The sequence below is a fragment of the Thalassophryne amazonica genome, chromosome 18, assembly GCF_902500255.1.
Source record: "Thalassophryne amazonica chromosome 18, fThaAma1.1, whole genome shotgun sequence".
NCBI classification, from domain to species: domain Eukaryota; kingdom Metazoa; phylum Chordata; class Actinopteri; order Batrachoidiformes; family Batrachoididae; genus Thalassophryne; species Thalassophryne amazonica.
The window spans coordinates 31,273,551-31,286,808 of record NC_047120.1 but is presented as its reverse complement, the minus strand read 5'-3'; the positions used below and the strand labels follow the sequence as shown (position 1 = coordinate 31,286,808).

At 42.0% G+C, this 13,258-nt stretch overlaps 1 protein-coding gene across 1 annotated transcript in view; it reads left to right on the top strand.

Moving 5' to 3' along the window:
• Positions 1-13,258, top strand: part of LOC117531623 (thrombospondin-2-like) — a 73,844-nt gene that overhangs the window by 24,523 nt on the left and 36,063 nt on the right. Inside the window, exons 9-15 of the mRNA XM_034194774.1 lie at positions 1,856-1,986; positions 2,095-2,229; positions 4,179-4,397; positions 4,670-4,777; positions 10,838-10,997; positions 11,092-11,210; positions 11,780-12,014. Of these exons, the coding sequence (XP_034050665.1) occupies positions 1,856-1,986; positions 2,095-2,229; positions 4,179-4,397; positions 4,670-4,777; positions 10,838-10,997; positions 11,092-11,210; positions 11,780-12,014 (1,107 nt within the window). The remainder of the gene's footprint in view (positions 1-1,855; positions 1,987-2,094; positions 2,230-4,178; positions 4,398-4,669; positions 4,778-10,837; positions 10,998-11,091; positions 11,211-11,779; positions 12,015-13,258) is intronic.

Below are 13,258 nucleotides of genomic sequence, written 5' to 3'. Positions count from 1 at the left end.
AACGGAGATCCCGGACTGTTGAACAACTGAAGTCATACATCAAGCAAGAATGGGAAAGAATTCTACCTACAAAGTTTCAACAGTTAGTGTCCTCAGTTCCCAAATGCTTATTGAGTGTTGTTAGAAGGAAAGGTGATGTAACACAGTGGTAAACATACCACTATCCCAGCTTTTTTTAAACAAGTTGCAGGCATCCATTTCAAAATGAGCAAATATTTGCACAAAACAATAAAGTTTGTCAGTTTGAACATTAAATATCTTGTCTTGGTGGTGTATTCAATTGAATACAGGTTGAAGAGGATTTGCAAATCATTTTTTTTATTCTGTTTTTATTTACGTTTTACACAACGTCCCAACTTCATTGGAATTGGGGTTGTATAAAAAATTTGATTTTGAGAGTTCTACGGTTTTGCCCCTCCACGTCAAAAGGAGCCAGTTGAGGTGGCTCGGGCATCTTTTCCGGATGCCCCCTGGACGCCTCGCTGGAGAGGTGTTCCGGGCACGTCCCATCGGGAGGAGGCCCCGGGGAAGACCCAGGACATGCTGGAGGGACTACGTCTCTCGGCTGGCTTGGGAACGCCTTGGGGTTCCCCCGGAGGAGCTGGGCGAGGTGTGTGTGGCTCTGGAGGTCTGGGTGGCTTTGCTTGAGCTGCTGCCCCCGCGACCTGACTCCGGATAAAGCGGAAGAAAATGGATGGATGGATGGATGGAGTTTTACGGTTCTTGAGTTTTAGAACGAGGAAGGTTTTGATGGCAGGATGGAAGGACAGCAATTTCTCTTGACAAGCACAACTTACAGTTGTGACTAATAATAAATTCTGCCAGTGGATTGGGACATATTTGCGTGTGCCTGTATGAAAGGTGTTCAGATCACCTGCTCTGCACAAGGAGCATACATCGCTGTATAGCTGTGGAGAACACATACAGACAATTTTTGTTTAGCTTACAAATAACTTGAGGCTAGATAATAAAAAATAACTGCAGAGATGAATCCACCATTTCAGAGCTGAGAACAAAGAAAAACAGCACCATAAGGTTCACTATGGAAGTATGTCAGATTCTTATGATAACTTTATAGTGCTCCTTACCCACAGCCAGGTTTACTGTGAAAGCCGTTTGACTTTTATTGTATTTTTATCTCCCTACGTTTATATTATTGTATTTAATTTTCATCTGTACTATAAATAACTTTTTATAGCAAAAATACAAAAATTCAAAATTCAATAATTATAAAAGCCTTAAGGGTGGAGACAGAACATACTCACTGTGTATAAGCGTGAACATGAACTTGCCTGACAGAAACACAATCTGGACGTTGCTTTATTTTCCCATATTTTGCTCCTTTTGTACATTCAAATCTATACATTATATATAAAATTTTCAGATCAATTTCTGCATTAAAAAGCCCATCATTACATTATTTTGAAACTTTTTGAAGAGTAAACCATGAATCCAACAACCTGGTGTGTGATTTACAATGTGATCAATGTAAGATCACTCTGGAGTTGGAAACAATATGGCACCTGTCTGCTAAAACAAAGTGAAACCGGAAGTCGGCACTGTCCGTATGTAAGCAATCTAGCACAGCACAGACCACAATCTACGTAAGTATATGAATTCAATATTTTTATTCAATTATTCTCAACTAATGTCCATAATCAAGCTATTCCAAGTATTGTGGAAGATTAAATAAATGCTATGATGCCCCCTTTGTTGGACTGTGACAGATGATGATGGTGTGAAAGTTTTTCACCGTCGTACATACATAGATACACACAGCTGCCGTTTATATACAAGACTGAAGGTGCAATATTCATCCGGGCACCTTTGAAGTCCATATTATTTGTTGTTTCAGACATGTGTTTGGTGTCCAATCCGTGTTTTCCTGGAGTGAAATGCACTTCTCACAGCGATGAATCATGGGAATGTGGTCAATGTCCATTGGGTTTAAATGGCAATGGCACCCATTGTGAAGATGAAAATGAGGTAAAACCACCAATCTGTGCTGACAAGGGTGCATGTTTGGACTCCAGATTTGGTGTCTCCCATTGCTGACCCAGACAAACTTACAGAACATGTAATCAATATCTGCAGTGTGAAGTCGAAGGTGTGTGTGTAACACAATGTGTGAACACGGACCCGGGATTCTACTGTTTGCCCTGCCCCCCTCGCTACAAAGGCACCCAACCCTTTGGCCTTGGACTGCAGGAAGCCCAGGCAACCAAACAGGTACACATTTTCTAATTACAATAAATGTTTGTATGATCTATTATGTCATAAAGGGACAGTTTAACCAGTGTTCAGCTACCACTCCTAAAAAAAAAAACAACAAAAAAAAGATTATGATTATAAATTATATGCGGTTTCATCAAAATATAAATAACACAGAAATAAATGGGACAGACACATTTACCAAATGCAAATAAAATGTGATCTGGGATCTGGCTTAAAATCCAAGCAAATATTCCTTGACCCAAACCCCATGGTTACACCAAATTTCACTGAATTCGAGCCTTCTTGAGTGATCCTGCTGACAGCCAAAGTGGGCCAAAATCATTATTATGGTTTGCAAGCAAAGATCAAAAAATAATTAAATAAATAAATAAACCACCTTTTCAACTTAATTTTCCCCCAATTTGTGCAATATTGGTTTTCAGTGTCATGTTCAAGGACTCTTTAATACTCAACATCAATTGGGGATTGAAACCACCAAAACAGAGAGTACATCCTTTCAAATTTCAAATCAAATTTATTAATTTATATAGTGCCAATTCACAATAAGATTGTCTCAAGGCACTTCACACAACATAATAAAAACAGAAAAAACTGAATAAAAAATTTAAAAACAATAAAAAGACAAAACCTTAAAAGAATACAAGAATAAAATCACATCATAACACTAATGATAAAACAAGGAAAACAAATGAGTCTTTAAACATGATTTAAAAGTCTCCACAGAATCCGACTGCCGTATGTGTGCCGGGAGATCATTCCAGAGAGCTGGGGCACTGTAGGAGAAAGCTCTGTGACCGGCAGACTTTTTATTCACCTTGGGAACACATAAAAGTCCTGCACCCTGAGAACGCAGGGCCCGAGCTGGTACATAGGGCCTTACCAGGTCAGCCAGATAGGGAGGTGCAAGTCTATGAACAATTTTATAAACTAATAACAGTGCCTTAAAATCCGATCTTGCAGTGACTGGAAGCCAGTGCAGGGATGCCAAAACGAGCGTAATGTGGTCGAATTTTCTGCTTTATGTCAAAAGTCTGGCAGCAGCATTTTGAACCAGTTGAAGACCCCTAATACTGGCAGTGGTGGGCACAGATAACCAAAAAATTAACTTCGATAACAGATAATCAGATAACTGAAAAGTTATCTTTGATAAAGATAAACCGATGAACCACCCAAAAATGTATTGGAAGTTACAGATAACCGATAAATTCCAGTATTGTCTCTGGTACATTTGCAACTGCTAACAAGCTGAATTTGAGTTTAAACACCACGATCTGAGTGGACTGGACTGTGACAATAGCAAGAATTTTTTTCACAGCCAAATCATAAGCGACCATCTACCTTTTTGTAGAAACCCTTTTGCGATCGTGTCCTAGGATTTAAGGTACGACAAGATACTAAACAATGCCCCCCCCCCCCCCCCCCCCCCGCCACCAGTGTCCTCAGCAATGTGAAGACATAGTGTACTGCTAACATCAAATAAACCTCAAAGTTCAATACTTGGTCATTTTGGAGATCATGCCAAGAATGCTTAAAAAAAGGTGATCAACTGCAAACTTTTGAGGCAGTTCTGGATCAACAACAAAATTTTATCAGCCCTTAACACTATACAGTTTCAATGAACGCCATCTCTCTTTCGCCCTCTCTTCCATTGTTTTGAAATATCTTAAACACAAAGTCGGCCATACCAGGTGGTCAGAGGAGGGCGGGGCTTACTACTGTTTTGACATTTAATAAACTAAAACAGGCCATAAACATACTACTGAAATGCAAAATTACTGTTCAAAAGGAGAGTTATGAGCAACATTATTTAGACACAGCTCCTATTCATATGGGCCTCAGAGACTAGTGGATGCTTTGACTGAAAATTTCAACATTGCTTAACATGACTATTTGACAAACATTGATAAACATCACTGCTTCTTAAATGGTGGCTTTGATTGTAGGTGTGTGAACCTTATAATCCCTGCAAAGACAACACACACACCTGTCACAAGTTTGCAGAGTGTGTGTACTTGGGCCTGGCGTCTGAGATCCTGTTCAGGTGCGTGTGCGCTGTTGGGTTTGCGGGAGACGGCTTTTTGTGTGGTGAGGATTCCGATCTGGACGGTTGGCCCAATCACAGTCTGATCTGCAAGCGGAACGCTACGTATCACTGCCAGAAGGTGAGAAGTTATAACTATGAAAGTACTGTCTGAAGTACAATGAGCTTCACAATTATGCATCTAGAAAACACAGTCATTGTGTATAAACGCCAAAAGAACAAAAATATGTAATTTACATTTTAGGTTTTTCTTTTTATCTTTTTCCATAAACATACAAATTGAAGAAGATACTTCAGCCTCTAAATTAAGAAACAATCTCATTGGCATGCTGAAGAGTGTACTGTGTTCTGGTTGGGTGTAATTTGTCTAAACTGAGTTGTGATTGGCTGCAGGATAACTGTCCCATGCTGCCAAACTCTGGACAGGAAGACTTTGACAATGACGGCATAGGAGACGCCTGTGATCCTGATGATGACAATGATGACATCATAGACTTGAGGGTGAGACTGTCCATGCTGTTAGTGCAACCACACATAGACACACACATCTTCTATCGACATTTACTTTTCACCAGATGTAACAAGCCAGGTAATCCACACATACAAAAAATCAAAACAAATACAATACAAAACAAAGTACAGAAATTAAGTAATGTGTAATAAAATGGAATGACACAGGGAAAAAGTATTGAACACCCTTACTGAAATTTATTTAATACTTCATACAAAGTGTTTGTTGGTAATGACAGCTTCAACATGCCTCCTGTATGGAGAAACTAGTGGCATGCATTGCTCAGGTGTGATTTTGGCCCATTCTTCTACACAAACAGTCTTCAAATCTTGAAGGTTGTATTTGACCTCTCCTATGAACTGATATTTAGTTCTTTCCACAGATCTTTATTGGATTCAACTCAGGTGATAGGCTGGGCCATTCTAGCAGTTTTATTTTCATTTTCTAAAACCAACTGAGAGTTTCCTTGGCTGTGTTTGGGAACATTGTGTTACTGAAATGTCCACCCTCGTTTCATCTTCATCATCCTGGTAGATTTTTTTGTTGTTTTAAACCAAGAACATCTCTGTACATTTTTCCATTCATCCTTCCTTCAATTTTATGAGGTTTACCAGTGCCAGATGCTGAAAGACAGCCCCACACCATGATGTTCCACCTCCATTCCCTGTTGGTATGGTGTTTCTGGGGTGATGTGCAATGCCATTTATGGCGTGTATTATGGCATCTGAAGAGTTAAATTTTGGTCTTGTCTGATCTCCCAACATTTCACAAGCTTGTAGTGGAGCAGCTAAAAGGAAATAAAAGGATTTAAAAAATGGAATAGTTTTGACTGTGTTGAATGTTTGGTTTCCAAAGTAAAGCTCAAACAAGTTTGACGTCCATTGGATTCTATGACATGTGACATATGTTACCCCATAACATGATAACTAAGCATGACAGATCCTTTTTAAAATGCTATTAACTCAACCAATAATTTGCCTCATTTTTTTACCAAAATTGGAACAACTTTAAGTTTTGACCCCTGTACAAACTGAAACTACCCCATAACTCCAGAACATTCAGTCACAGATAGTCCAGACTATACCGTTTTGGAATTGTTATGATCAGACAAATAATGTAGTGTAGTTTTAAACATGATTGAAGCATTTTAAAATTGTGACCCCCTGTGTAATTCTTCACTGACCCCTGTAGCTCATTAGAGGTCAGCTCCAGGATGGTTCCATATCTGAAAATAAACAGTTAATTTAGAATGTGTGCCAAATTTAATGGTTTTATCCAAGAATGCACAACTGTTTTTCTATGCTGCCCCTCTATTGTCTAAATGTTGTGCCGCAAACTTTAAAGGAGCGTCAACGTGGTTTTTCGTCAGCAATGCAGTCTTGTGTGGTGAGCGTGCATTCAGGCCATGGTGGTTGAGTGCATTGCTTATACCATCACATAGAGGCTGAATGAGGCCGAATGAAAGTTCCACCCACATTCCGGTAGTGCCGAAATCGTTAGAGGACATCGGACAGTATTCTGAGAGCAGTCTAAACAGCTGGGCAGATTTCTGTGCCCGCCCCAAATGTTTTGCACATGTGCAAAACAGTCAAGGTGCAGTCGAGGTGGAAAACTATCGAACAGCAGTTGGAGTGCTGTCTCACAACAATCTGACTGCAATCTAAATATTCATACTGGATGAAAATGGCATTTGAAACATTCTGATTGCGTTTGAGGGGCAGTTTGAAATTATCCCCCATTTTGGATGCTGGCCGAATGTCCTCACTGTGCCTGAGTGTACCACAAGCGCACCTCAAGTGCTGCTGGATTCTGTTTCCTCCACCCGCAATCGGACCTCACTCTGACGGCAATGTGTCTTGTCACTGCATTCTGACAGCTGCCTGGGTAATCCTTATGCGTTCCACCTACATTTGTACAGCGTTCAGATGGGGCGGGTCGGAGCACAGTCTTTGTATTTGGGCGGCGGTCCTCCGTAATTCTTTTTCTCTCCCAGATGTGGCACGAATTGTTTGGTTTTTTTTGACATTCCACCTGATTCAGCTTGGCTTGCGTTCATTCACATGAAGTGTGATGGGGTCAATTGGTAAATGGACTGCATTTATAATAGCACTTTTCCATCTGCAACAGATGCTCAAAGGGCTTTACAATAATGCCTCATATTCACCCCAATGTCAGGGTGCTGCCATAAAAGGGACTCACTACACACTGGGAACAACTAGGGAATTAAAAACCTTGTCCAAGGGCCCTTAGTGATTTTCCGGTCAGGCTGGGATCTGAACCAAGGATCCTCTGGTCTCAAGCCCAATGCATAACCACTAGACCATCACCTCCCCTTATTGTCCTTATTGTTTTCTTTGAAACAATTGCTCACTTGCTCTTCACAAGTGGTCCTTGGCTCTTGGACAACTCTTTAGATAATTCTTTTCACTCCAGAGTCAGAAATTTTGTGAGGAGCCCCTGATCGTGACCGGTTTATGGAGAAATGATGTTCTTCTCACTTCTGGAGTATGGCCTCACAGTACTTACTGGAACATTCAGAAGTTTAGAAATCCTTCTGTAACCAATACCATCACTATGTTCAACAACAATAAGGTTGCGAAGCTCTTCTCTTTGCTTTTACCCATCTTGAGATGTTTCTTGTGTGACACCTTGGTAATGATACACCTTTTTATAGGCCGGCAATTGGGGCTGAACCCTCTGATATTAATTTTCACTGACAAGGGGCAGGATTACTTTCTAATTACTGATAAATTTCAGCTGATGTCTTGGTTTTCCATGCTGTTTTGCACTTCTGTTTCTTCATGTGTTCAATACTTTTTTCCTGTGTCATTACACATAACTTCATTTCTGTACTTACAGTGAGGAAAATAAGTATTTGAACACCATGCGATTTTGCAAGTTCTCCCACTTAGAAATCATGGAGGGGTCTGAAATTTTCATCTTAGGTGCATGTCCACTGTGAGAGACATAACCAAAAAAAAAAAAAAGAATCCGGAAATTACAATGTATGATTTTTTAATAATTTATTTGTATGTTACTGCTGCAAATAAGTATTTGAACCCCTACCAACCAGCAAGAATTCTGGCTCACACAGACCTGTTAATTTTTCTTTAAGAAGCCCTCTTATTCTGCACTCTTTACCTGTATTAATTGCACCTGTTTGAACTTGTTACCTGTATAAAAGACACCTTGTTCACACACTCAATCAATCACACTCCAACCTGTCCACCATAGCAAGACCAAAGAGCTGTCTAAGGACACCAGGGACAAAACTGTAGACCTGCACAAGGCTGGGATGGACTACAGGACAACAGGCAAGCAACTTGGTAGAAGACAACAACTGTTATGATTATTTATTAGAAAGTGGAAGAAACATAAGATGACTATCAATCTCCCCTGGGTCTGGAATTCCACGCAAGATCTCACTTTGTGGGGTAAGGATGATTCTGAGAAAGCTCAGAACTACACAGGAGGACCTGGTCAATGACCTGAAGAGAGCTGGGACCACAGTCACAAAGATTACATTAGTAACACATGATGCTGTCAAGGTTTAAAATCCTGCAGGGCATCAAGGTCCCCCTGCTCAATCCAGCACATGTCCAGGCCCATTTGAAGTTCACCAGTGATCATCTGGATGATCCAGAGGAGGCATGGGAGAAGGTCATGTGGTCCGATGAGACCAGAGTAGAGCTTTTTGGAATCAACTCCACTTACCATGTTTAGAGGATGAGAACAACCCCAAGAAAACCATCCCAACCGTGAACCATGGGGGTGGAAACACCATAGTCTGGGGGTGCACTTCCGCAAAGGGGACAGCACAACTGCACCATATTGAAGGGAGGATGGATGGGGTCATGTATTGCGAGATTTTGGCAAACAACCTCCTTGCCTCAGTAAGAGCATTGAAGATGGGTCATGGCTGGGTCTTCCAGCATGACAATGACCCCAAACACACAGCCAGGGCATCTAAGGAGGGGCTCCATAAGAAGCATTTCAAGGTCCTGGAGTGGCCTGGCCAGTCTCCAGACCTGAACTCAATAGAAAATCTTTGGAGGGAGCTGAAATTCCAAACCTGAAAGATTTGGAGAAGATCTGTATGGAGGAGTGGACCAAAATCCCTGCTGCAGTGAGTGCAAACCTGGTGAAAAATAACAGGAAACGTTTGACCTCTGTAATTGCAAACAAAGGCTACTGTACCAAATATTAACATTGATTTTCACAGGTGTTCAAATACTTATTTGCAAGCAGTAACATACAAATAAATTATAAAAAAAAAAAAAAAAAATCATACATTATGATTTCCGGATTTCTTTTTTTTTTTTTTAGATTATGTCTCTCACAGTGGACATGCACCTAAGATGAAAATTTCACACCACTCCATGATTTCTAAGTGGGAGAACTTGCAAAATCGCAGGGTGTTCAAATACAGTGGTCCCTCGCTATAACGCGGTTCACCTTTCGCGGCCTCGCAGTTTCGCAGATTTTTTTTTGTGCAATTTTGCATGCTTTTTTTTAAACAGCGCATTATGTTCTGCGTCCTTATCAGGCGGGCCGGTCGCGGCACCGGTCGGCATCACCGCGATTACTCTCACTGCATCCGATGCGCTTACTGAGTCTGCGTGCTTGGTAAACGCAGCAGCGGGCCACACACACCGCCCTCCTGTCTGCTGTGCGGAGCTGCGCCAAATCTGGCAACAGGTCCAGAGACTATGTTCGCTGTTTTGATGCAGATGTTGACCGCAGCCGCAGAGCTCCTTGGCCACCGAGAGAGGAGTTGGATTCTTTGCGGGTCCCTATATCTGTTTATAATCTTCTCGCCCAGAAGAAAAAAGAGAGTGTTTACACAGGAGAGAAAAGTGAGAAAATGTTAATGCCTGTTTGAGAAAAGTGTATAAAGTGTGTAGTGAGGGGTTTTACAGCCTTAAAACATCTATAATAATTATAAAAAAATAATGCTGTCTACTTTGCGGATTTCGCCTATTGCGGGTTATTTTTAGAATGTAACTCCCGCGATAAACGAGGGACCACTGTATATTTTTTTCGTAATATTACTTTGTACTATTAATACATCAGTTTTCCCTACATTAACCACAAATTTATACTCTACAATAAGACAACACAGTTTTTTTTAAACAGTAATTGTTATATGGCTGGGGGGGCCTGGCTGCCTTTTTGTTTCTGTCCTTTGTTTCTCCTTCCAGGTGGCTTGCATTTGGGACTGAGTGGCTGTGTTGCTGAGGTTATCAGGACCTCACCCTGATCACCTGCGGCTCGTCAGGACTCACAGCTGAGGTGCATCTATATGGATTGGAACATGGTGGCATTTAAGACTGGAGTATACAGTGTGTATTTGCCAGAGACTCGACCTTGTGACCAGACGGGTGAGATCGTCGTCTCGGGAGCCATCTCATCATCAGTGGATGCAGAGAACGTCCAGGGTTTGATGTCTGTGAAAGAGGAGGGGGTGAGGTCTCACGCTCGTCAGCACACTTCCTGAGGTACGTTAGATTTTGTGACTAACATTTATACAGTCAGTAAATGTGGTGTCCCTCACACCTTTTTATATTGAGCTGTATGTTAGTCATGTATCGGCTTCCACTGCAGTGGAGTTATGTGAACTGGATGTTCCATGCCTGCAGGTTGGGAAGTTGATTAGTAATCAAGCCAGGAAGTGTTTGCTGTTTGTACACCTTTAAGTGTTCTCTCTGTGTGTAGAGTGTGGACTCACATAATGGTTCCTTCTTTCACAGACTTGGTTTGTTGCGGCCACCTGGGGGGTGTCGGCGGGGTCCTTGGGTCCGAACACCTTCTGGCTCTGGACCGTTAGCGCTGCTGGGAGCGCACCACGCCAGACCGCACCTTCTGTTATTTTTGTATCACTGTTATGTATTAAATTCAGTTAGCCTTTGTACCGTGCTCTGCTTATTTCATACTGGGTCCTTCAAACGCTGGTCGGTTCTCCGAGCTGCGTCCGACACATAACAGTAATTCTGTAATGAATGGGGGATATTTATAGTTACAGCCTGTGTGTGTGTGTGTTTGCCTCGTAGGACAACTGCCCACTGGTTTACAACCCACGACAGTTTGATTCTGACAGGGACGGAGTTGGCGACAACTGTGATAACTGTCCGTTTGATGAGAACCCGCTGCAGATGGACAGTAATGACGATGGAGAGGGGGACGCCTGCAGCATTGACATCGATGGAGACGGTAGCACCTGTTAAGAAACGCCTGCAACACTGATGACATCTGAACATTTAGGAATTAATTTCAATGGAACATCTCTCACTCTCTCTCTCCTCAGAGATTCTCAACGACCGCGACAACTGTCCTTTGATCTACAACACTGACCAAAGGGACACGGACATGGATGGTGTTGGAGACCAGTGTGACAACTGTCCTCTTCTATACAACCCACTACAGGTTCAGAAGTAAAGCACACAAAGACATAACAGGAAACGCCAAGTCATCTTAACATGATTAACATTAAAATCCCATTATAAGTCGAGTTAACAGTTTGAAGGAATCCAACTGTTTTAGTTTGGAGTGTATTATTGTTAAGTCTCCAGTAAGAGTCTTTGAATTACCTTCTAGGGACACAAAAGCCGATAGGATGACTGTTTCTTAAATTATTTTTGAGTAAATCACTGAAACCTCATTTGGGGGAAACAAGTGTAGATAAGTGTGCGCTCTCACAGACACAAAAAGCAGTGAGACTAAAACTGGAATAATACGATCACACTTTATAGTTTTGGTAAGATGTCCAGCACCTGTATTATAAACAGTCTGAAGACATCTGGAAAAATAGAACAAAACTGGACTGTTTCTCCAGTCCAGTTTAGTTTTCTAGTGTCAGACATATGCATTATAATGTAATATGTATTGTGTGTGTGTGTGTGTGTGTGTGTGTGTGTGTGTGTGTGTGTGTGTGTGTGTGTGTGTGTGTGTGTGTGTGTGTGTGTGTGTGTGTGTGTGTGTGTGTGTGTCTGAAGCTTGACTCCGACAATGATCTGGTAGGGGACATGTGTGATGACAACAAGGACATTGATGAAGACGGACATCAAAACTCTCTAGACAACTGTCCCTACATCGCCAATAGCAACCAGGCCGACCACGACAATGACGGCAAGGGAGATGCCTGTGACCATGACGATGATAATGACGGCTTCCCCGACGACAGGGACAACTGCAGGCTGGTACCAAACAGGGACCAGCTGGATTCTGATGGTCAGTTTGTGACATACTGGATCGTCATACTTCTTCATTATAGAAGGTCTTTGATCCTGGATACTGTCCTTTGATTCCAATTATGATTTAACTTTAATTGTTAACTCACCTGAAATGACAACCAGATTATTGGTTTGGGTGAGTTATTGATTTTCTTTAATTACGATATTTTACAGATTATTGGTTGAGCTAATAGGATTAATAAATGGAATAGTGTTGACAGTGTTGAATGCTTGGTCTCCAAAGTAAAGGTCAAACAAGGTCTACGTCTATTGGATTCTATGACATGTGACAAATGTTACCCCTTAATGTGATAAGTAAGGATGATGCATGGTCCAAACTATTCCTTTTTAAAACTGTGCTAACTCAACTAGTAATTTGCATCACTTTTTTACCAAAATTGGAGCAACTTTAACTTTTGACCCCTGTACAAATGAAACTGACATTTTGTTGGGAAAGTGTCGTAACACGGACCCACAACAGGGGGCGCTAATGAACGGACAATGGATAAGGGAAGGAGTAACAATTTAATGTTGCACAAGAACACAACGTAAAATAAACAAAGGTACTGCCAATCACACACAAGAGGATTGCGGGCAGGCTCGAAGATAGGAGACCTCAGATGAACGAAGAGCCGGGACCCACACCGCTTCTACCACCAACGGCCTGAAGAACACCGAAGCCGCCAAGCCCCGAGTCCCCAGGTGGTCTCTGTCCTCCGTTGTCGGCCCTGGTACTGCTGGCAGAAAAAACAGAAGGTAGTGAGTGTGAATCCTCACACCCAGCAACCTTGATTATTGATTCTTGTGGAGGGAGAGCCTCCACCTCCAATCATACACACGTGCAGCTCCGAAAATCCAGTCAAGGAAATACCACCAGGAAAAAACAGCTGCAAAACAGATCAGATTATTATTTGACGTATAAGTCAGCAGAGAGATTACCTTGTATCGTAGGAGATTTCTCGGCGAGGAGGTGGAGTCGCCACCCGGCCTTTATGGTGATGGTGAGATGATGAGTGACAGCTGGTGTTGAGGATGATTGACGGCTGTCACTCCCAGTGGTTCTGGCGCCCTCTTGTGCTTGAAGCCCGCACTCCAAGCAGGGCGCCATCCGGTGGTGGTGAGCCAGCAGTACCTCCTCTTCGGCGGCCCACACAACACATTTGTCACCATTCTTGCTGTTTTTATCCCGTAACTCCATAGAATTCAGTCACAGATAGTCCAAACTATACCTTTTTGGAATCT